Source organism: Stigmatopora argus, chromosome 5, assembly GCF_051989625.1.
Source record: "Stigmatopora argus isolate UIUO_Sarg chromosome 5, RoL_Sarg_1.0, whole genome shotgun sequence".
In the NCBI taxonomy this organism is placed as follows: domain Eukaryota; kingdom Metazoa; phylum Chordata; class Actinopteri; order Syngnathiformes; family Syngnathidae; genus Stigmatopora; species Stigmatopora argus.
The window spans coordinates 16,170,670-16,193,070 of NC_135391.1; the positions used below are offsets into that span (position 1 = coordinate 16,170,670).

A 22,401-nucleotide genomic window follows, 5' to 3' on the forward strand; every position below is an offset into this window, starting at 1 on the left:
TGCATTAAAAACCAAATATCATTTGGAGATCTACAGTCGAACCTTGGGTTTCATGTTAGCGGTTTTTAATTTCACAATTTGACTTTATTACCTCAAAACATTGCATGTATATAAAAATAGGGGTTCTCTCTATTAGTCCTCATTGTCACTTATGTATTACTATAATGTATAAGGATATGTGCTGAATATTTCATGTAATAAAAAAACAACAACACTATTGCAATCTATTAGTACAGAGAAAATATTTTTATCATGGGTTGCCAAACACTAACAGACATTACAGATTGTGTTCGATTTTCGAAGAGGCTTCTATCAAAAACAAACATCATGTCTCTTCCCAGCCGTAATTTGAAGTTTTATTTTCTTCAGAAACCAAGAGAAAATGTATCCTGGCACCAACATCTTTACAAACATTGTCTGGGAAAAAAAATCCCATGATCACACAGTCCCATCTTGTCCCAGACAAACAAATGTGCCTTGTCTCTTCCCCAGAACCCGATGTCTAGAGATGTGCTCCAAAAAGATGAAATGTAACTGATGCAGAGAGGCGAAAAAGATACACAGTTAGTGTGAAGGACCCATTTTTTGTTATCACACAATACACACACATGCTGTAGATACTTGCATTATACAGTGCACACAAGACACACACTCTAATACCTTGAAAGCCGCAAGTGCGTATTACAACTAAACATTTACAACATGATAAAAATTGCAACTGCTCGGACTGTTATTGGGCAGCAGTTTTATCGGATGCTTGCTGTCCCCCTTGGGTCCGCTCAGCCGTCGTTTCATCTGCTTCACGAGACTCCTGCATTCCCGCGTCGCAGTGGCAAACAAAATAGGCTCTTTGGAGTTCTTCTGTCATCATTTTTTCATCGTCTTCCAGCTCTGCACCATCCTGCATCTCCCACCTGAACACATAAAGACAGCGTGAAGGGTTACGGCTGAGAAATGAACAGCAGTCTGACCACCAGACCGACTGAGGTGGAGGGGACTGTTTTTCCAGGCTGCAGCTACTTTAAACGAATAATTATTCAGACTTGTGACATCAAGTTCAGTTATATACAACTAAACAGTTTTTACTTACCACAGCTTGAGAAGCAAAATTTTATTGATTTAAGATCAGATGACTGATTTAATTATTGAAAAATGTTAAATTTTTGTCTGCCTTTAAAAATATTGAATTCTTGGGATCAATAGGTCAAGGGACTTTTGTCTTATTTTCTCCTGGTTTGAGTTGAAGATTTTACTAAAGGTGGCTTTAAGAGGAATTCCATTGCTATGCATGAAATAAATCAACATGATGCATACCCTAATGAGTTTGCCAACTTTGTGATTTTTGATTTGTGAGTCAAAAAGCTCACACCATGCCCCATTATATCAATACTTGCCTAGTTTGTTTCCTACACACCTATAAATGCCAATTCACCACACGTGATCTGAACATTAACACACACAACAACGGCCAATCAGTGTGAAATAAAATATATTGTATGAATTCATTAATTCATTCATTTTGTGAATCGCTTATCCCAATAAGGGTTGCGGGTTGTGCTGGAGCCTATCCCAGCTAACTAAAGACACCAGGCAGGCGACACCCTGAATTGGTGGCCAGCCAATCGCAGAGCGCATCCATTGATGCTCAGACTCAGAACTAGGGGCAGTATAGTGTTCAATAAACTTACTCTGCATGGTTTTGGGAAGGGGGAGGAAACCGGAGCTCTTTAATTTTCCAAACTGCTTTTCGTCAAAAGGGCCATGGGGAGTGCTGGAGCCTATCCCAGACAACTAAGGGCATCAGGCGCCGGACAGCCTGAATTGGTGGCCAGCCAATCACAGGGCACAAGGAGATGGACGACTATTCATGCTCACACTCATACCTAGGGGCAATTCAGAGTGCTCAACCAGCTTAGCCTGCATGTTTTTTGGGACATGGGAGGAAACCGCAGTACAGGGAGAAAACCCACGCAAGCCCGGTGAGAACATGCAAACTCCACACAGTGAGGACCCACCTGGGATCGAACCCTTGGCCCCAGAACTGTGAGGCCAACTTTCTAAGTACTCGCCCACCGGGCCCCCCTATTGTATGAATTCAATATTTTAATTGGTAACTGTACTGATTTTAAATTAGATATCACTAAATGTATCAGTGATTTCCAATCAATTTGAACTGGGGGCTCTGGCAGCGAAGCCAGACATCTCAGTTCAAATATGGCAGCCAATGAGATAATAACACATTGGTTCTACGTCTTCTTTAAGTGCCTGTCTCCAACACATTCTACAGAGACACATCAAGCGTGGTCACGTTGTTGTTAATCCACTCTCAGTGTTTCAATGGAGTCACTTGACAAGTGACTGCGGTCAATCAAATCCATATGGATGCCTGTGAGTTTGTGCATCATACTCGGTCTGCAGTGGAATTACGCCTGCCTGACTGCAAATGATTGCATTTTCATTGCAATCGTACCATCTCTTTTTATCCCGCCCTTCGTCCTTCTCCAATTCCTCATTGCATCTTTGAACATGTTTCATATCGTTGTGTGAGCGAGAGGGACGAAGGGGTGACCCAAGCGTGACTACATCATGCACATGCAAAGCACGCCAGTGTGTATTTGTCCGGGACATACAATGTCTTTCCCTGCACCAGTGCCCCTGTCACAGTTGTAATTGCCACCTGGAAGGGGGAAATGGCCTATTTATCTAAATACATGACAGTATCCTTTTTGTCTCACTGCATTCCCCTCCCTGGCCAGGCAGCTTTAATTCATGTTCTCATTTTGTTTCAGTGCCAGCACATCCTCAAATAACTGAAGAGGTGACGAGGTAAAGCTACGTTCAGACCGCAATTATTAATACACAAATCAAACTGTTCATCTGCTGTCACATTCCAAAAAAATCAAGTCATATTTAAAACCACATAAAACTAGCCTAGGTCAGATTTGGAATTTAAATATCCATGTAAATAAACAGTTTAATAATGACCTGGTATAGTATGATGTTGATTCTTTGGACAATGATATTTTCCAGTACTACCAAATTTTATACTATCCACTCAAATTTCAATCAAATCAATTTAATACTTAAAAATTAATCAATTAAATCGAATAAATAGGCCTGGCGAATGAGTGGTTAACACATCGGCCTCACAGCTCTGGGGTACTGGGTTCAAATCCAGGTCGGTCCACCTGGGTGGAGTTTGCATGTTTTACCCGCACCTTCGTGGGCTTCCTCCAGGTACTCTGGTTTGCTCCCATATTCCAAAAACATGCATGCTTGGCTGATTGGACACTCTGAATTCCCCCTAGCTATGGGTGCGAGTGTGAATGGTTGGTCTCCTTGTGCCCTGCGATCGGCTGGCCACCGATTCAGGGTGTCCCCCTAAGCAATGACACTGTTGCTTGATGTGTTTTATTTGAATTCATTTTGATTGAATCTAGAGCAAAAAAAAATCTAATTTTGGTTATTTCAAGTTGAATTCTGAACTAACCTAAGAGACAGTCAAATTAGAATTTTCCTTCAGTTACCTAAAAAGAACAAAAACACGCAATAGAAAGGTAACCAAAGTCTATTGGAGCATTTGTAGCACCTAAAGGCATGAGAGTGAGCAAAAAGGCAAGGAAGAGAAGAAGGTATGCCATTGCTTTTTCAATGTTTAATTTTCAAATAGGATTAAGCAGAATGACATTTAGCTGAAGGTTACAGGCTCAGCATTGTCTTAGCTGATATTGATATGCAGGAGGCGCCCTGCTTGTCACTGGGACAAACACTGTTGATGAATGAGAAGCCTTTCCCCAGGAGGGTGTTAAGTGCAAATTTGAAATGAGCGAGAGGCAAAGGTTGGGAGTGAGGAGGAAGAAACGGCAACCACAGATTCAGACGGAATTAGCATGATAGCTGCCGTGTACACTCTCACTAGATAATGTTACCCAAAGTGTAAATTGTTCCCTTAAGTATGGCTCGTGTATGGAGAATGAGAAAATAATAAGTAATAAAAACACAATGGCTGAATTGGCGGGTGTATCAAATTTCAACAACTACAACACAAAGGCTGTTAGAAATGCATAAGTAGACTCAACTTGACAAGAACTTCATCCTCATTTCACCAAGTTTCCACCGGAATTTACATCTTAATAAGGGGAGTCTCACTCTCTAATTCTTACGGGCTCTCCTCATTTTTCATGCATTAATACTGGAAGCTGCTGACTAGGCCATTCCTCTGAATGCAGAATAGGACACACAGTATTAAGCCTCATATATTTACAGGATTGATGCAATGTTAGATTGTCTTTGAGGGTAAATAATAGGCTACCTTATAACTGGAAGGGCTCATCATGTTTCGGTGCCACTACCAACGCTCCGAGTCCAAATGGATTGGACATCTAATAGCGTATACATAGAGCCGGCGACCCAGTGACCAAGTGGTTAGTGCGTCAGCCTCACAGTTCAGAGACCGAGTTTGGACCTTCCTGTGTGGAATTTGCTTGTTCCCCCTGCGCTTTGTGTGGGTAGTCTGGTTTCCTTCCACATCCAAAAAAGACGAATAGTAGGCTGGTTGAACACTTTGAATTACCCCTAGGTGAGTGTGAGTGTGCTAGGTTGTCCGTCTCCTTCTGCCCTGGGATTGGCTAGCCAATTCAGGGTTGGATTGGATTGGATAACTTTATTCATCCCGTATTCGGGAAATTTCATTGTGACAGTAGCAAGAAGATGAGAATGCCTCCCCCTGGTACCCATAGTTGGCTGGAATAGGCTCCAGCACCCCCACAACCCTTGTGAGGATGAACAGTGTGGAAAATTAATATAATGCCAGTTGAGTGGGAGAGGGGTGGAGTTCCTTGGGTCGCACCAGCGATCTATCTCATCAGCAGATTGCTTAAAATGCAGGCGATGGTGGTCATTATTGCAATATGTATTCTCGTACCTTTTGCTACTTGCTAGCCTTTGCTTAATGTGCATTTTTCTCTTATTTTTATTTTTCTTGGTGCCACTATGACCTGATCATATGCCTTCTACAGGTTTTGAGTGGCTCCCTTGGTTTTTGACTCAGATCCATCTCCTGCAACACTCTGCCAATCGCCTGTTACTCTTGGGTTTTTTAGATCCCAATGAAAGTTTTGTTAGGGACACTGTTCGTTACTTCCTCTTCGTGTTGCGTGTGTTACGCAACGTGTAAAACACCTTCACAGTTTCAAGTGTCTTCTTCTGGGTCTAAGCTTAAATCCACAGATAAAAATGAGTTTTTTTCTATACACAAGACACAGCTAATTGTAACAAGACACACTAGTCTATCAATGTAGTGCATCTGTCATTTACCCTTTATCTTTTAACATTTGTTGTATCAACTTCTTTTAGGAATGATGAATGTGTGTCTTGATCCCTTATTCCCTGTACTCGAGCAGTCAATCAAATGAAAAATAAATAAAGTGGGCCCCAAGGTCATTAAACACAACCAAAATTTATACGTACATACAGTGGACTGTGAATTTTTGTGAACAATAAAGAATTTTACTCCCCATTCTACTCAGAAAAACATAAATATTTCCTCTGATTTGTGTCATCTTTGACTTACTTGGTGATGACACATTTTATTTACCTTTTTTATTTTGCTGAGATAAGATCAACATGATTGATCATGGCCACACAAATTAATCTGGTACCTGAGCCATCAGGGTAACATCTGTGGTTAAGAAGGCAAAACACCCATCTCAATAAAAATACAACTTAAGGCGATAAGTACCACTACACAACCATCACCCCAAAAAAGACAATACAATCTAACATACAAAAGTTATGTCAATAAACTAAAGAATATGCATGACAACAAAGTGCTTGCACCATAATGGAAAGCATCAGCTAGTGGCTCCCTCTGCAGCTTTCACAAATAGGCTTCACCCTATCTCCAAGTCTGTGTTGGATATATTTGCTCTGATTTGGATGCACTCACCAACTGCCACTGGGATGAGTGTTTGTTTAAAAGGCTGGCCTGTCAAACATGGTGCGCTACCGACAGCCAGACACGAGGCTAGATGACTTTGACAGCAGCTCTAATCAGTGGCTTTGCACATTGCCTCAGGGCCTGGAGGATTCATCATAACCCAAGCCTAAATATTTAAAGTGTTAAACTTTCCAAAGGTCACAAGCTTTTCCATGGATGCCATGGCGACATGTGTCACAGCGGTAGGGCAGAGAAAAGCGGGCAGCACACACAGAGACAGAACATAATTAAAACACAGTTTCTTCCCCATTTTAATCCCTACAAGACGACGTTTAGATTATTTTAAACTACTTGTAGCCAATTTGACTGGAGGTCACTGAGTTAAACATCTCATTTAGGGTTTCAGTTTGGGATGTGCGTGACAGATTAATTTGACAAGTATTTCTATTTAAGATTTAGAGTGATACAAGACAGGGCACACATGCCAGACAATTATGACAATTAGTGGTTTAGAACTGTCTTCTGCTCCACTGGCATCTTTTTCTGCTACAAAATTACAGCAACCTTCTGAAATAGAGTGTAGATTGTAATGGTTAAAAAAACATGATAATTTTAGTTAACAGATTACACACAAAGAAGACTCATCTGCAGCTTTGAAGGAATGGGCGTCCAATTCATTTGAACAGGGAGCCCTCCCACTTCAAATGGACTGGGCGTCTACTAGTACCAAATGAATGGCACCACAAAATTGAACGTTTGTCACCATCAGTGGCACTCAAAAACATAACAAATTCAACAAAGACAACAGAATCGGAAAGTGCCAAGTACAAGTAGCTAGTTTTAGTGGAAAGTTCAGTGACTAGGTGTTCATACAAAGACTTGCCTGCATGTGTGCATCTTCTTCAGACTGAGCGTGACCGTGTTAAGTCCATACTATCTCATTTCACGCTCTTGCACTTGGCCTTTGGTGTAACACTTCCACAGGCAACATTGAAGTGGAGTCACAGCCCACTGTGCACTTTTGCACCCAGGTGTCCAAAAGTGGAGTGCACGGGAATAAATCATTGTAGGGCATGAGTTGAGCTGGCACATGGGAAGAAACAACGGCCTTCTGACGTCCTGAAGGTTCGGGGCTTGCTAATCTTGTACTTGCTTTCACTTAAACTATTATTATTTTGATTACTGAATTGGTGGCCAGCCAATCGCAGGGCACAAGGAGTCGGACAAGCATTCACCCTCACACTCATGCCAAGGGGCAATTTAGAGTGCTCAACAGGCCAACCCTGAATGTTTTTGGGATGTGGGAGGAAACTGGAGTACCCTCGACCCCAGAACTGAGATGCCTGCCTTTTTACATACAGAGAAAACAAAAAACAAAAAATTGTCCATTGCTACAAAACTGAACCAAATCGTAACCCAACATTATAGCTTTATCTATATTGTTTTGTATCAAGCCATGTACCTGGATACATAACTAAATTGGCCACATTACCTAGATTCTCAACCTTAAAGCCAAGTAACTTGTTTAAAAAAACCTCAATCTAACTCCGAATCACTATAAAATCAATTCAAATCTTCTGCTTAAGTATCACCTTTTCAACAACTCCACCATGAGTAACTCAAAATGGTGTATAACTCCAAGGCCAAGCAAAGTTTGAAAAATGTGTGACTTAGCCATTCTTTGTTCATTCAAATTTGGAGGGATATGTTTTTATGGTCGCATAATGTGGAATTTAATTTCTCCTATATATGATACAGGCTGGAGAGTAACAGTGCTATGTGATACCAACATTAATGCTACCTTACAGTAAAGTGAAGGACATTGCTTGTTGTGCTTTCGACATCGGTTCCAAGATTAACAGATACAAAACCATTAAAATACAGAAGAGAGGGATTATCTATTGTTTTGAAATGGATTTTGTATATTGCAGTCCAGTTCACTTGGGGGTAAACGACAAGTTCACAATGCAGGGCAAAGGAACACCTCTTTGACTCCATTTCCATTGGAGAGCAAACATCTAATTCAATTTCGATATATGCCTGCGCTGAACTACGAGGCGGAGGCAGATTGTAAGTGACAGCCATTGGACAGTTGGCCGGATTTGAATATTGACGAGACAGAGACTTGACAGGAAGGATTATGCTCTACCTTCCGATTTAGTAGCCACTGCACTGATCCATTGTATTGTCAGATCAAGTCACTGTCAGCTCTACAGTATATTCATGCACTGATGCCACTCAGTATTAGACCCCACCTGGGATCCTCCCCAATGCAAACTGATGGCCACTCAGGAGATACAAAGACATACGTAAAACCAATTAACTTGGACAACAAAGAAGTATTTTAAAGAAAGTACTTATTTTCAGGACTGATATATTTTCCTGTAGAACTGACAAATAAATTTTGATATTTACTTTTCTATTCCCATTCTGTTTCTTTTGAGGACATATTTACTTGTCAAACATCATTTTGAAGATAAAACCAGAGCTGATGATTTATGTAGATGTGATGTACACTAACTCAGTTCAGGTTTGAGGAAAATCTAGAGAAAGAAAAAAACAAACAAATAAGGTAACAATACAAGAAATAAGAAAAATATTAGCTTTCCTGTTTTAATGAGATTTTTTTTTCCTGCTCAGTTGTCATTTTGACATAGAGTAAGACCGATGCACAAGCAATGACAATAATTAGATAACCTAATTCCATCTGATTTTCAGAGAAGCAGATTCCATCAACTTCAAATGTTTGGTCTTCTTAGAATCTTAGATAGTTTAATATTATTTCACCTTTGAAATTGAATGTTCATAATTAGAAAGTGGTACTAAAAGCATTATTATCAAACATGTACGCTATATTTGTAATATGAAACGGAAGATGTAATTTTGGGAAAGGGGGTCATGAGTTTAAAGGTCACAGGGCAGAACTAAATGTGTACATTCTGCTCAAGATAACTCCAGAACGAATAAAGCGATTGTTATCAAACTTGCAGATCTGTTTTTAATAGCAAAAGAGGTGATTAAATATAAGGCTTGTGAGGTCAGAGGTCAGAAGAAGCTTTTGCATTACTTGATAGTGGATTAAACATATTTGGGTAGGTGATATGATGCAAAATGAAAAGGTCAAAAGTCACATTGCTCAGAAATATGGCAATGATGAGATTCCAGAATAGTCCTCAAGTTTTAAAATTACAAAAGACTTGTCTTATTTATGTATCGACTGTTTCATTCGTTCTGAAACATACTTCTGACATGATTATGATGGTTATTTGCAGGATGTTAAGGGGTTTGAAGTGTCAACATAGGCAGCTAATAATGATAAATAATACACCAAATTCCAAATGCTAAGGAAATGAGCACATATTTGAATTGCTGCAGATGTGCTGTGGGTCCAAATTTTTCATGCAAGATTCCAGTCTATTATTTAGTGTCATGTGTATTATGAGCACACAATTCAAAGCCCTCAGTCTGCATGCTTGCAGCTCCTTGTCTATTCTCTCCAGTCATCCAGAGGGAAGTTTGTGTAAATTTGCAGGGGCTTAATTACTGAATAATTTAGACCATGCTGCAAATTAATGTAGACATTTCCATATTAATGTGTTTGCCGACCCATTCCACGTGTTTGTGCTGTGGACGGGAGGGTAGCAATTATCACAGCACATCATAGCGGTTGTGCCGGTATTTCAGACATCATTAGGCTGCTTGTCCACCCCTGTGTGACGGTGAGCACTCGGCAATTGGACACAGTTTGATATGCTCCTCAAATGGGCTCTGTGGGTAGGCTCTATGAAATATAGTTCCATGAGAGCAAAAAGGGTACACTACAAAAAAAATGCATGTCCCCAAAATGGACCATGAAAAAAACAGGAAACTGTACTAACTACAGTAAAATTATATACATTGTAACTTTAAAAAAAAAATGTGGAACCAGATTGTCAACCTGCACCATCACTTTGGCAGTTGAGCAAGTTGAATACTGAGCCAAAACCACAGTCTAGCTCCTATCGAGTAGCACTGCATGCTCTATTCTTGTTATCGAGGAGTAAGGATTTCTAACCTTCTACAGTCTACACGCACAACACTTACTCCACCTGACAGGTTTTATTAGGTTTTACCTACACACTAGCTGGTTGTAAACTAGCCTCAGCTACTCTGAGGCAGTCTGACCGAAGTGAGGCTGTTAAATAGCGTCTTCGGCCCTTCTGATTACCAATCACTTATTTTGGAAATACTTTCACACAGGCAAGTAGGGTGAAGTGTCTTAACTATGGGCACAACAACAATGTGGATAATTAGGAGTTAGAAACATAAAACCTTCTTTTGACTGTTGTTTCTAAATATAATTCATTCACCATCCATACCACACATCCTCCCCCGCAAGGGTTTGTGGGGGTTGCTGGAGCCTTTCCCAGCTGATTTTGAGCAAAAGGCAGACTACACCCTAGACTGGTCGCCAGTTAGTCCTAGGGCATTCCAACTGTAAAGAAAGTACAACAACATATCATATTAAAAGTAAAATTTAGCTTTTCAAGAAGCCCGACCAAACCTGGCTTGATAGCCTAAAAAGTGTGTATAGCTTAAAATTAGCCTAACATCAATCTTTTAGCAACGTAAGATGTTGGAATACCCAGAGAGAGAACACACAAGCGTGGGGACACTCCCAGAAGAATTTATCAGGAAAAACTAGAAGAATAACAACTGTTCCAACTTTCTTCAATGTAAACTTTAGTGGGTGTTGCTTTCCCTGCACTCAACATGTGCCTTCAATCTTCCAGTCCAACAATGTTCTCAATGCACAAGATCTGCAGGTCCCCAAACTATTTTGGAGACAGTTAATTAGAGCTCCCTTTAACATCTTATCTCCCCCCGTGTCGCGCCTGTCTGCATTTGGGTCTACTCCTTTAAACTTTGTCACCAAATGCATAAAATATCACCCATGAATTAATGAACAAAGATGATACACATAAACAGTCAGTAACTTTGAGATTTTGCCCTGTGTGAGCACTGTATAAGCACAAATAGTGAGAACAAGCGCTTGTACCATCTCCCCACTGAACCATGTACAGAGGGGAGAAAAAATGTTCATTGTGATTTCACCCCACTATGCTACCAGGAAAAAGAATATTACTTATTCAGCACCTTGCCTTTGTTATTTGTGCATATATAAACTGTCAAATCTACTAAGGAGCATTGAGGCTTGAGAAACTGTAACTTGCTCTCAGACAAAGGCCTCGATCTCAAACATTGATCCGGCAAAACTTCTCTTCAAAGCATGCCACATATTTCCTTAGCCACTATGAATATAATGCATATTGCATAATGTGGAACTTTACTTTCTGTATGCAGTTCAGCTTTGCAGTGGCAGAATATGGTGCGAGCTCATAAGAAATAACATGGAAATGGCTAGGGTTGAGACCACAGTGTTTGAAATCAAGACCACATTGTTAGAAATCAAGTTCACATTCACACTGTATGTCAAATCCAATTTATTTGCCCAATATGTAACACAAATCAGACTTTTTTTTAAATGCAGTTAAATCCTTTTTTAGAATGATTTTTTAAAAATCCGATTCAGGCTCTTCCATGTATGTATAAACATTTTCACATCTATCCAACCCCTCCAATACACCATGAACAGGTGAAAAAGATCACTACTGTTCCAAAAAAATGAACCATTGCAGAAACGATGGTAAGAAAATGAAATTACTCTGTCTTCTGATCAAATCACCTACTCTGCGATTTTGAGTTAAATAGACTAAACCGTTACAGCAGGATTCCTTTTCTGACATTTGTTACCTTTGACCTCATTACCACAAAAAGTAATCACCTCTTCCTTTTCATATTACCAACATAACTTCCAAAGTTTATTTACGTTAGATACAGACAAGTGAATACATAGATACATAGATTTCACCAACTGATGAGGGAAATAAAATAAATATATATGTGAAAACATAGTTAAAGTTGCTGTCATTTACTGGTGTAATGGAAAGTTCGTAACGCAATGAATGAATATATTCATGATATAGTGTTTTTCTTTAAAACCACATTAATGAATTTGAAGTGCCTAAAAGAAAATCATTAGTCTGAGACCAACTATTTTGGGAGTAAAGGCCCTCTCAAAACCACTTTCGTTAGTTAAAACACTGATGACAACTCTGATTGGATGTAAAAAGATGTGTCTCTTGGGAATATCATACACATTTCTAAGTTTCATATAACACTTATTAACAATGAACAGTGGTGAAGGGAACATCGTAGGGTATTGTTAACAACCTAACGTTTGGTTCTTTTGGCTAAACACTGATTCAAATGCTTCAATGTTGATTCAATAACCAGTAAGAAGACACATTAATGATTCCCATTACCAGTTTGTAAAAGCTGTTTTTTACCCACATGAACATATGAGGTATGAACCTTTACAGGTTTGGGTATTTTACATATCTGCTGTTGACGGCAACGGATTGAACATTTATCTTTGTAAGTGCAGAGTTAAAAATCACTTTTTTTCGATTTTTGTACTGAAACAACTAGCGGATGCTTGGAGGTCTTTGTTAAAATCTACAAACAATGCTGCTCTCGTGAGTATGTCGGTCGAAAATAGCTCCAAGTGGTCGATAATTGAGTATAGCATGTATTGTGTATGTGGCTGTATTTAGTCTTGTTTTATAATGACATTATTAGCAGCGGGCTCCTGTGGCTTGTGAGGGGCTGCAATGTACTGATTAGTCCATTCAGACATTGATCTCACCTTGTTTTTGCTGTGCGTGTGGCTGTATCGGATCAGTGCCTCATTCTCATACTATTTCAAACGGTTAATTTTCTCCCATGCTAATGACAGACGTAAAGGGTTAAGGAGATAAAAACCCTGCCGTCACCTTATTTAATATCAAATGCCACTTAATTAAAGCTGTACATGTTTTCAAACACTTTGTATAATTTATTGCTGTGCTCCTCCCGAATCCAGATCCTATCTCATGCACTACTTTACCCATTTCTTGTGTATAATAACAAAGTTTGAATGCTCTTTCTCTCTCTCTTTCTGCCAACAGCAGTGTGACGGAGATAAGCAGGGCGGTGAAAAGCCATTTTAAGTTGTGCTTCACCTTGTAAGAATTTGATGCTGTGTTGTCAGCTCAGGAAAACATGCACACGAGAAACCTCAGGCAATGCTGCATACAAGCATTGTGTAGCTCTTTTAGCAATGTGACATCACCATTGATGAGTACACAAGCAAAAGGAGGAAGCGTAAAGTGGGTCCGTAAGGTGTGCTCTATGCAAAGTACACATCATGTCAAAAGCTTTTGAGGCCAGATTAAAATTTGTTTGCATTTTCTGAGTGAAGCGCCGAGGTGTTGAAACACCGGTGACATGGATGCTATTGATGATGCAAGATGTCCAATCTACTTTGACTGGGAAAGGCTGGCAGTGATCATTCTTTCAAAACTTTTGAGTGTTATTGAGGCCATTAACATTTCTACTGATTTAAAATGTTACATTTTTTGGATTCATTGATCTGGCCTCCACATACGCAGACATTTTGTGTCATGTAGGCTACACATGTGTGCCAATTGTTAATGTAGTAGTTTTCGAAATGACAAAATATGGCATCCAAAAATGTGGACATTATATTTTGGGTTCTAGTTAATTCACAAGGTGATATTCATATGTGGACAGCATTGGTTATTTATATTATTCTTTTTTTTTAAATAATCAAATATAATCACTGGCTCTATAAAGGCTTAATATATCGGTAAGATGAAAGTAAAAAAAGACGGGAGGTGAAACAGCAATCAGGAGCAATTAATGTCAAAGCACATCAGTCATATCTAATGTACAATAGGCAAATTGTGATAAATTTTTCCAGTGACAACAGTAGATGTCAATTACATTTGAACAGGGCTATTGGCGTCAATAGCAGCCACTTAGTTCAATGAGCTAAGGAAGAACAACGATTTCTCACATCCCAGCAATTAGTGAGTTTTTGGATATCATATTTTAGGTGAAAACGTTCATTCATTCATTTTCTGAACCGCTTATCCACACAAGGGATGCACGGGCACAAGGAGACAGACAACCATTCACACTCACACTCATACAAAGGGGTAATTTAGTGTTCAACCTGACTACACTGCATGTTTTTGGGATGTGGGAGGAAACTGGAGTACCTGAAGAAGAGAGAAGTATGCAAACTCCACAAATTGAGGACCGAACTGGGATCGAACCCTCGACCCCAGAACTGAGGCCAACGTGCTAAACACTCGGCCGACGGGCCGCCCACGATGTAAAAACAACCTGCAATTTTATTTTTAGGCCAAATCACCCAGTCTTAGTGTGGGGTCAACTTCAAGCTCCATCAAGCCAAAAGCCTAGGGAATGTTGGGTGAAATTAAACAATTGTTAACAATAAGGAAGGAGGATGAAGCTCACACTGTTACCGGACACAACTGGTTGTTTAAAACTATATGCATTTCAAAGTTCCTCTGTAAAAGCAAAATGTTCGATTTAAGACAAACAAACTGGTTTCACCTTTATTTTTGTATTGCCAGAATACATTCTAGAATAACAGTCTAGTTCAAACGCTACATATTCACAAACTGGAAGAAATCCACAGCAGTGTGCAGACTACAACAAACACTGGCACATCAGTGGAATTTGTGTCTCATTGTTATAAATCCACCATTCCCATCTCTTTACATTCATGCAGCATCGTGCACCACACAGCTGCAGCTCCCAAGAAGGCTGATAACGTAATTGTCTGCCATTACACTGTATCAGACGACAGATCGGCTGTAATTTTGTATAATCTGTTGATTCGGACTCATTAACATTTATATCAACCAGGAACAAGTAATGAGCTAGTTTGGCAAGGGAAACTGTCGTAGTTTTGATAAATGTGTGTGAATTCTTAAGAAGCATACCGCTATTCAATATATAGTGTACACTCACCAAGGCAATGTAAGGTACACATATACGCTGGATGTACAGATGTATGCAAAATATACTGTTCAGATAATAAAACATTCGGAATGACCATTTTGCATGCCTTCCTGGCAGGGGCGTCCACCATGTTATTGTGGTCTCACTTCTCTTATAGAATCCCTCTTATGCTTTCAATGTCAACAAAATAGATGTCTAAAGATTACATAATCAATTAGTTGTTCAAATAACGTAATTGCCGTCCAAATGACACCAAAACTACCATGTGGCCTGGATGAAGATGAGTTTGACACCCTTGCTATTGTGTCTCGATCCATTCAGGTTTAGGTTTACATAAGAGGCTGGTGAGTATGCATTTTCAATTACTAATGAAAAAATTAACAGCAGTTTCCACATTATGAGCAATTAAATGTGAAGCAGGGTGGCCCGGTGGGGCAAGTGGTTAGCGTGTTGGCCTCACAGCTCTGGGGTCCTGGGTTCAAATCCAGGTCACGTCCACCTGTGTGGAGTTTGCATGTGCTCCCCAGGCCCGCGTGGGTTTCCTCCAGGTACTCTGGTTTCCTCCCACATTCCAAAAACATGCATGGTAGGCGGATTGGACACTCTTAATTGCCCCTAGGTATGGGTGTGAGTGTGCACGGTTGTCCGTCTTCTTGTGCCCTGCAACTGGCTGGCCACCGATTCAGTGTCCCCTGCCTCTGGCCTGGAATCAGCTGGGATAGGCTGCAGCGTGACCGGACGTTTCGTCGAAAGACGTTTGGTCCCCGGATGTTTGGTCCCTGGCAATGTTCCCTCTAATTTTTTGTTTGTCTGGGCAGAAAGACAACCACCCTGAGCACACTGAGTACCGGTGTGAGCAACGTCATCATTGCTCGCTATGGGCACACACCAGTATCACACCTGCTATAAGCAGGTGCATGTCTACTACACATAAATGATTTAGTAATAATAACATGTAATGATTCATATCTATGAACGGCAGATGAGTGGTTCGCGCGTCGTCCTCACAGCTAAAAAAAAAAAAAAAAAAAGGGATTTTATTTTGTGCGCTCCATATGATTTGCTGTGCGCAGAGAAGACGAGAGTAGTGCGCAATTGCGCACGCGCGCAATTGCACACGCGCGCAACTTAGAGGGAACATTGGTCCCCGGACGTTTGGTCGACCGGACGTTTGGTCGACCGGATGTTTGGTGGAACGGACGTTTGGTAGAACAGACGTTTGGTAGAACGGATGTTTGGTCACCAGGTTCGCTCACTGTCAAATTATGACAGAGTTTACTGTTGATATTAGATATTTAGATATTAAACTCTCTCTCTCTCATGATTATAATTTTGAGAGCTCGTTTCAACAGTAACAACCCGGCGACCAAACGTCCGTTCTACCAAACGTCCGGTCGACCAAACGTCCGTTCTACCAAACGTCCGGTCGACCAAACCTCTGGTCAACCAAACGTCCGGGGACCAAACGTCCGGGGACCAAACGTCTTTCGACTAAACGTTCGAGTACCGGCTCCAGCACCCCCCATGACCCTAATGAGGATAAGGCGGTTCAGAAAATGAGATGAGATGAGAAATGTGCAGCAATGCATCCCAGAATGTGTGGATTAAGGTGAATTAGGAAGTTACGTGCAGCGCTGTTACATTATGAAGACACAGACAGAGTTGTTAAACCATGGAGGTAATGGATAGGAAGAACATGCAGTTGTGCATCCTCTCTCTGGGTCCTCCATCCTGCACCAGTCGATGACCAGACAGGCCACGGCTTAATATATCACATAGATCTCATGGACAGATATGCATCAATAGGAACTTGGGGGTTTTGAATATTCATTGTAGTGCTCGGTAACTCGCTGCATATTAATTTAGGACAGGAAAATCATTCTTTGCACTCAATGAAAACTTGATGAATTGAAGACCAAATTATCAGTGATGTTTGATTGGTTTGACTTTCTTTCTCATCCCCAAAAAACCCACAGCACTTTTGAGATCAAATGATTGGTTGGCACTGCCAGGCAACAGACATCCAACCTATTTGAATGGGTGGAGGGCGTTAGGCTGGCAGCAAATAATCACTGCAGGTCTCTCCCAGTTGAATTGGACTTGACATCCACTGCTGTCCATGGCAGTGAATGTGTTAATTATTTCAAATGAACCACGACCCCCGAGCTCACCCCTTAAAACTTTCATTAGCCCACTGTATAAGCACATCTGAAGAACGTGCATGTCCTTTCCTGGCTAATTCAGAACACTAAAGCAACAATAAGGCCACAATTAATTAATCGGGTTGAGAAAAAAAAAATACCGTGGAACCTCTACATACAAAATTAATTAGTTCCGTAAATGGTTTTGTAACTCGGATTTTCGTAGGTAGAGACATATTTTTTACCCTGAATTGACATTTGTTCCACAATCTTTAATATTACTCCTAAACCCTATAAAAATGATAAAATTATACAGATTTTGTATGCAAATGCATGTAAGCTTATGACAAAAGATAAGAAAAGTATTAATCAATCTGTTAAAATGATTAGAAAATGAAAAGACAAATTCCAAGAGAGTGGAGTTCTGAGAGGTAGCTGAGTAAACACACACACACACACACACACACACACACACACACACACACACACACACACACACAGAAACACACAAACACAAATGAAAATTATGCTACTCCGTGATGAAGGAAGGTTGAAGACACACGAAACAGGAACTTAGTAGAGGTGCCCCACTATGTTCCGGAAAAGAAATGAAAATGTGCGCGGAATGGAGGCTTTTGGTGGAATCATGCTCATACTGCACCACTGCCTGCTACCCCAACCGGCACAGTGTCCACGGGAGCGCCCCGGATACAGGAAGTGTATTTAAATTTCAGGGGATGTTTGATTTCGTTGACATTTTGTAACTTGGATTTTTTTTAACAACCCTTTGAACAAAAGGTTTCCCATCAATGCTTTGTATAACCGGAATATTTCATATGTAGAAGCATTTGTAAGTAGATGTGCCACTGTATATTTCTCTGAAGATTGATCATATCCAGCCCTAAAATGTATATAACACATTTCAATCAGGAAGAAAGTGATATAGAAGAACAAAAAGAAAAACAAACAGAAGAAAGAAAAGAAAAAAACATTATGAAAAAGAAGAAGGAAAAACAGAAGAAAAAGGAAGAGAAAAATGAAAAAAAGAGAGAAGAAGAACAAAACATGTGAGACCTTAAGCCCTCCCTTCTGGCAGTCTAAATGTGCAAATATCAGTTACCTAATCTGCAAAATTCTATTATTGTCAGAATTGGACTTTGCAAGCTACTCTTGACCATGACGACTTGTCTAAATAGGATTTGTTTTTGCAATAAGATTGCTTGATAAATTACAGGCTCCTTCATGTTCATAATAAAGTGGGGAAGGTGAATGTAATATCACATTGTATAGCCCCATAATTACGAGAAAGCAGATTTCTTGGCCTGGGCAAATCATCAATCATACACAGTAAAGCAATTCAAAACATATTCCCTATAGAGAAACATCAAGATATTGCAATCGAGTGTTTGAAATGTCAGGGCAAAGGAAAGCCAGTCGTTGCACAGTTACATAATGATTATTGCGAAACTTTCTCCCCGTCACTCAGCTTGGATGTAATATGCTCTGGATGGCCATGGGGGTTCATTAGTGAGAACAGGCTGCTGTTGAAAAGCTCCAGTTTCACCTCTGATCCCAGCTAATGTGATTTGGACCTGAGACTGCTAGTGGAGAGATTAGATGCTGGCTCACCTCAGGGTGGGAACCACAGAAGGAGACATACATCAATGTTGCTTGCTTTTAAACTCATCGTCTTTAACATCTCATTTGCGTCGGCGCATTCACCAAAATGGCTGGATTCACTGCCGAGTGCACATGTCGCTAATTACTGCTGAAAAATTATTGTTTGCTTGGCTGTTTGTGAGCAAGATTTGGAGAAAACATTTAAACTAAAATTGCGACCACCGTAAGTTAGCTGAGATAGACTTCAGCACCCTACATTGACAATTAAATATCAGTATATTAAATGTTTGCCATGGCGCCCTGGCGGATGAGTGGTTAGCGCGTTGGCCTTATAGTGCTGGGGTCATGGGTTTAATCCCAGGTCGGTCCTCCTGTATGGAGTTTGCATGTTCTCCCCAGGCTTGCATAGATTTTCTGTGGGTACTCCAGTTTCCTCCCACATTACAAAACAATGTATGGCAGGGGTGGCTGAGCGGATGAGTGGGTTTTCTCCAGGTACTCTGGTTTCCTCCCACATTCGAAAAGACATGCAGGTTAGGCTGATTGAACACTCAAAATTGCCCATAGGTATGAGTATAGGCGTCTCTTTGTGTCCTGCAATTGGCTCCCCACCAATACAGTGCGTCCTCTGCCTTGTGCCTGAAGACAGCTGTGATAGACTCCAGCACCCCAACCACCCTGTGAGGATAAGTGGTTCAGAAAATAAAACAATTAAATGTGTGTTTGCCCATTGATTGCATATGAGCCTGAAGTTCCTTTAACAGACATTTGATTTGCAGAAAAGATCTCTGTACATGTTAGCAGTCAACGTTAATCAGTCATACATGTGTGCTTATTTCTGTTGTATGTGTCAATTCTGCTAGCAGGTAGCGTCTCAAATGAATTTTAGAGTTAGTGGCTAAAGTCAACAGACAACAGTCTCTAGTAGACAACTACTTCTGAAAAGCCCAAAGCAAAGATGTATCTGTATCTGCCTCCTTTGTGATCATTTTGTGTTTCTGTTGTGGCAAATTGCATTTCTGTTTCTTTGTTTTTCTTTTGCAAAGCATTTGGAATTTGCTTCTTGACCACCGGCTTTGCTTTCTTTTGGACATAGATGATTTGCACGTTTCAAATATAATTGTCCCAGTAGGACTATGGTGGCTCACATCAACTTCCGGCTTCCCCTCACAACCCGTAGCACCAGTCTCAGTGACAGAATCCTGTTTTTATTCATTTCTTTATCATTAATACTATGCTCTCTCCATCCATTGGTAGCATCCACGCTAACAGACCCTCCATTTCCATCAACACCTCCTCCATTACAGCCCTGCCTGCTTTCGTTCCTTCAGTCCTCTCTCCCCACTCTCATTAGGTCATAGTTGTGGTGATTTGTCAGTGTGGCCATGTTGATTAATAGTTAGATGGAGCCCCTATATTAGGAGGCTTTCAGCGGGGACTCGGCAGAGCCAGGGCCGTCCTGCTGAGCTCCCTCACCACCCAGGTGGCCCCATTGGGGCTAAATGAGCTGTGAAGGGTCCCGACTATGCCCGCCTGCCCCACACACTAAGACGTTATGCACAAATACACACACGTGGAAAAAAAAGAAAGGCAAAAGCACATGCGGGAATACTCAGTCACACGTTTCTAGTTTGAGATGCAGGCATGCTCACACACTCAACAGTCAGGGTCTCGCTGCCACGCATCCCTGCGTTCCCACATGATTTGTCACACTCCATCAATGGACAATAAGTTACTGCCACTCTTGTCTGTCAATGGGCCTTGTCTTCAGGAGATCCCCTTCATGGTGTCTCCCAACGCAGAGGAGAGGGAGAATGTAGTTGGGGGTACTTAATGGAAAGTGAACATGTGGTGTTGTGTTGACAAGGTAGATATAAACAGAAAGTTCAAGGAAGATTGTAATGTATGGTTAGGCCAAAAAAATATTCATACCCTAGAATTACAAAGACTATGTGGAGGTCAGTAGTATGAAAATTACTATCTACCACTGCAGGCTACATTGGGCTGCCATTACTGGTGGCTGCCTGGACCTCATTACAACAACTGCATTACATATACTAAATTATCAGTGTCTTCTTTGACAGCTGGGACTGACCAACAGCAATGAAATGACTGAGTAGCTGGTAAAGAGTGATTCTTGGAAAGACTGAATAGGTCAAAACGCATCCTCCACCACTATTAGATCTGTGATTTACACGTGATTAGACATCTGGAGAATAAAAAAAAAGTAAGAATTATGGTTCATGTGGAATGCAGTTTAATTGTAGCGATGCATAATAATTGCATTTGAAGTGATTATAGCTATTATGAAGTCGTTATTTTTAAGAAGGTTGAACACATGAAAGGGCGGCTCCATACACGAGCTGAATAGACAGCTGTTACTGAAGATGTAAGTAACAGGCAGCCCTATCACATTTGCAGTATGGACGGCCGTGAAATTAAGACAAAACGTATGGCAATTACAATGACAATGAGCTTTGTTCGACATGTCAAGTATCAATCCAACACTTGCCAGGCGGCTTTCATATCATAGCTAATAGGCAGTTGCCGGGCCAGGCCGTCGCCAGCCACTGAACCGAGCTATTCATAAGTTGGCCTCAGTCATTATGTCGAGCGCTTGACGAAATGGTAACACACACATCAGCTACATGTGTCCCCATGCAAATGAGTGCATTAGAGCGGACCCTGAAGAGTGGAGCGTGGCCAATAAATCCAGCCAGGGTGAGAAATGTATCCTTTACCATGCGTGTCCAAACCCATCTATTTAACCTAATTACACACACCACACCAGGTAATAAAAGTGTGCATTGCTGACATCTCATCTAAACCACTGCAGGGGACATCTATTAAGATGTATAAATCATCAGAGTAAGGATTTTGCCAGGTAAAAGGCGTCTAAACAGGTATCCCAACCGGCAGCTCTTTTTCTGCTCCCAAAATGTTATACAAAACTTAAACAAGTCAGACTGCCACACCATTTTGAGAGTACCTTTGGACTACAGATTTCTAATGGCGCAGGAAAGTCCTGACCCAACAAAAGAGAACAGATGGGCCGGTCCATAGGGTGGCTGTGGCACAGTTGGTAGCTCCAATTGTACTGAGACCAAAGGGTCAGCGGTTTGATTTCAGGCTATGACTTACCCTTGGGCAAGGCACTCAACCCTAATTTGCCCCCCATAGGTTGGCCGCGCCTTGCATGCAGCAGCACAATTGGTGTGTGATTGTGTAGGTGGCTGTTAAGCTAAGTTGCTTTAGGCATGGAAAAACCTGTATATAAATGCACTATAGTACAAGTACTTTCCATTGGTCTACTCATTCATTTATTTTCAATTTTTTATTCTGTTTGGTATCACTGGGGAGCGCGAGCATACTGCAGATCGGTTTGGTCGCCAAACAATCATTAATTGCTCACTTTGAGAGAAATGTATTGGGTCTCAATTGTTAAAAAAAATCTTCCAAAGATAGATATATTCTTTACTGTTTCACTTTTTGACATGGCTCGTACCTTTTGGACATTCAGTCGTGAGGAGAAAACTACCCGGCTTGTATGTTTTCACATATGCAGTGAGTTGGGCATGACAAATTGTCTATTCTTATTTTATATATATTTCGCTGAAGAGTTTTTGTGGGCGGGGTGAGTGGTTAGCACATCGGCCTCACAGCTCTGGGGTCCTGGGTTCAAACCCAGGTCATGTCCATCTGTGTGGAGTTTACATGTTCTCCCCGGGCCTGCGTGGGTTTCCTCCCACATTCCAAAGACATGCA

At 40.9% G+C, this 22,401-nt stretch overlaps 1 protein-coding gene across 4 annotated transcripts in view; it reads right to left on the minus strand.

The window, feature by feature from the left end:
* Positions 1–225: 225 nt before the first annotated feature.
* Positions 226–22,401, minus strand: part of kiaa0825 (KIAA0825 ortholog) — a 132,270-nt gene continuing 110,094 nt past the window's right edge. For 3 of the 4 annotated variants that reach the window (XM_077600190.1, XM_077600191.1, XM_077600196.1), the window contains one exon: positions 226–914. In XM_077600190.1, coding sequence (XP_077456316.1) covers positions 731–914 — 184 coding nt within the window. In that variant the 3' untranslated portion in view covers positions 226–730. Of the gene's footprint in view, positions 915–10,296; positions 10,413–22,401 lie in introns of all 4 variants that reach the window. The other variant, XR_013300230.1, reaches the window with a different exon arrangement.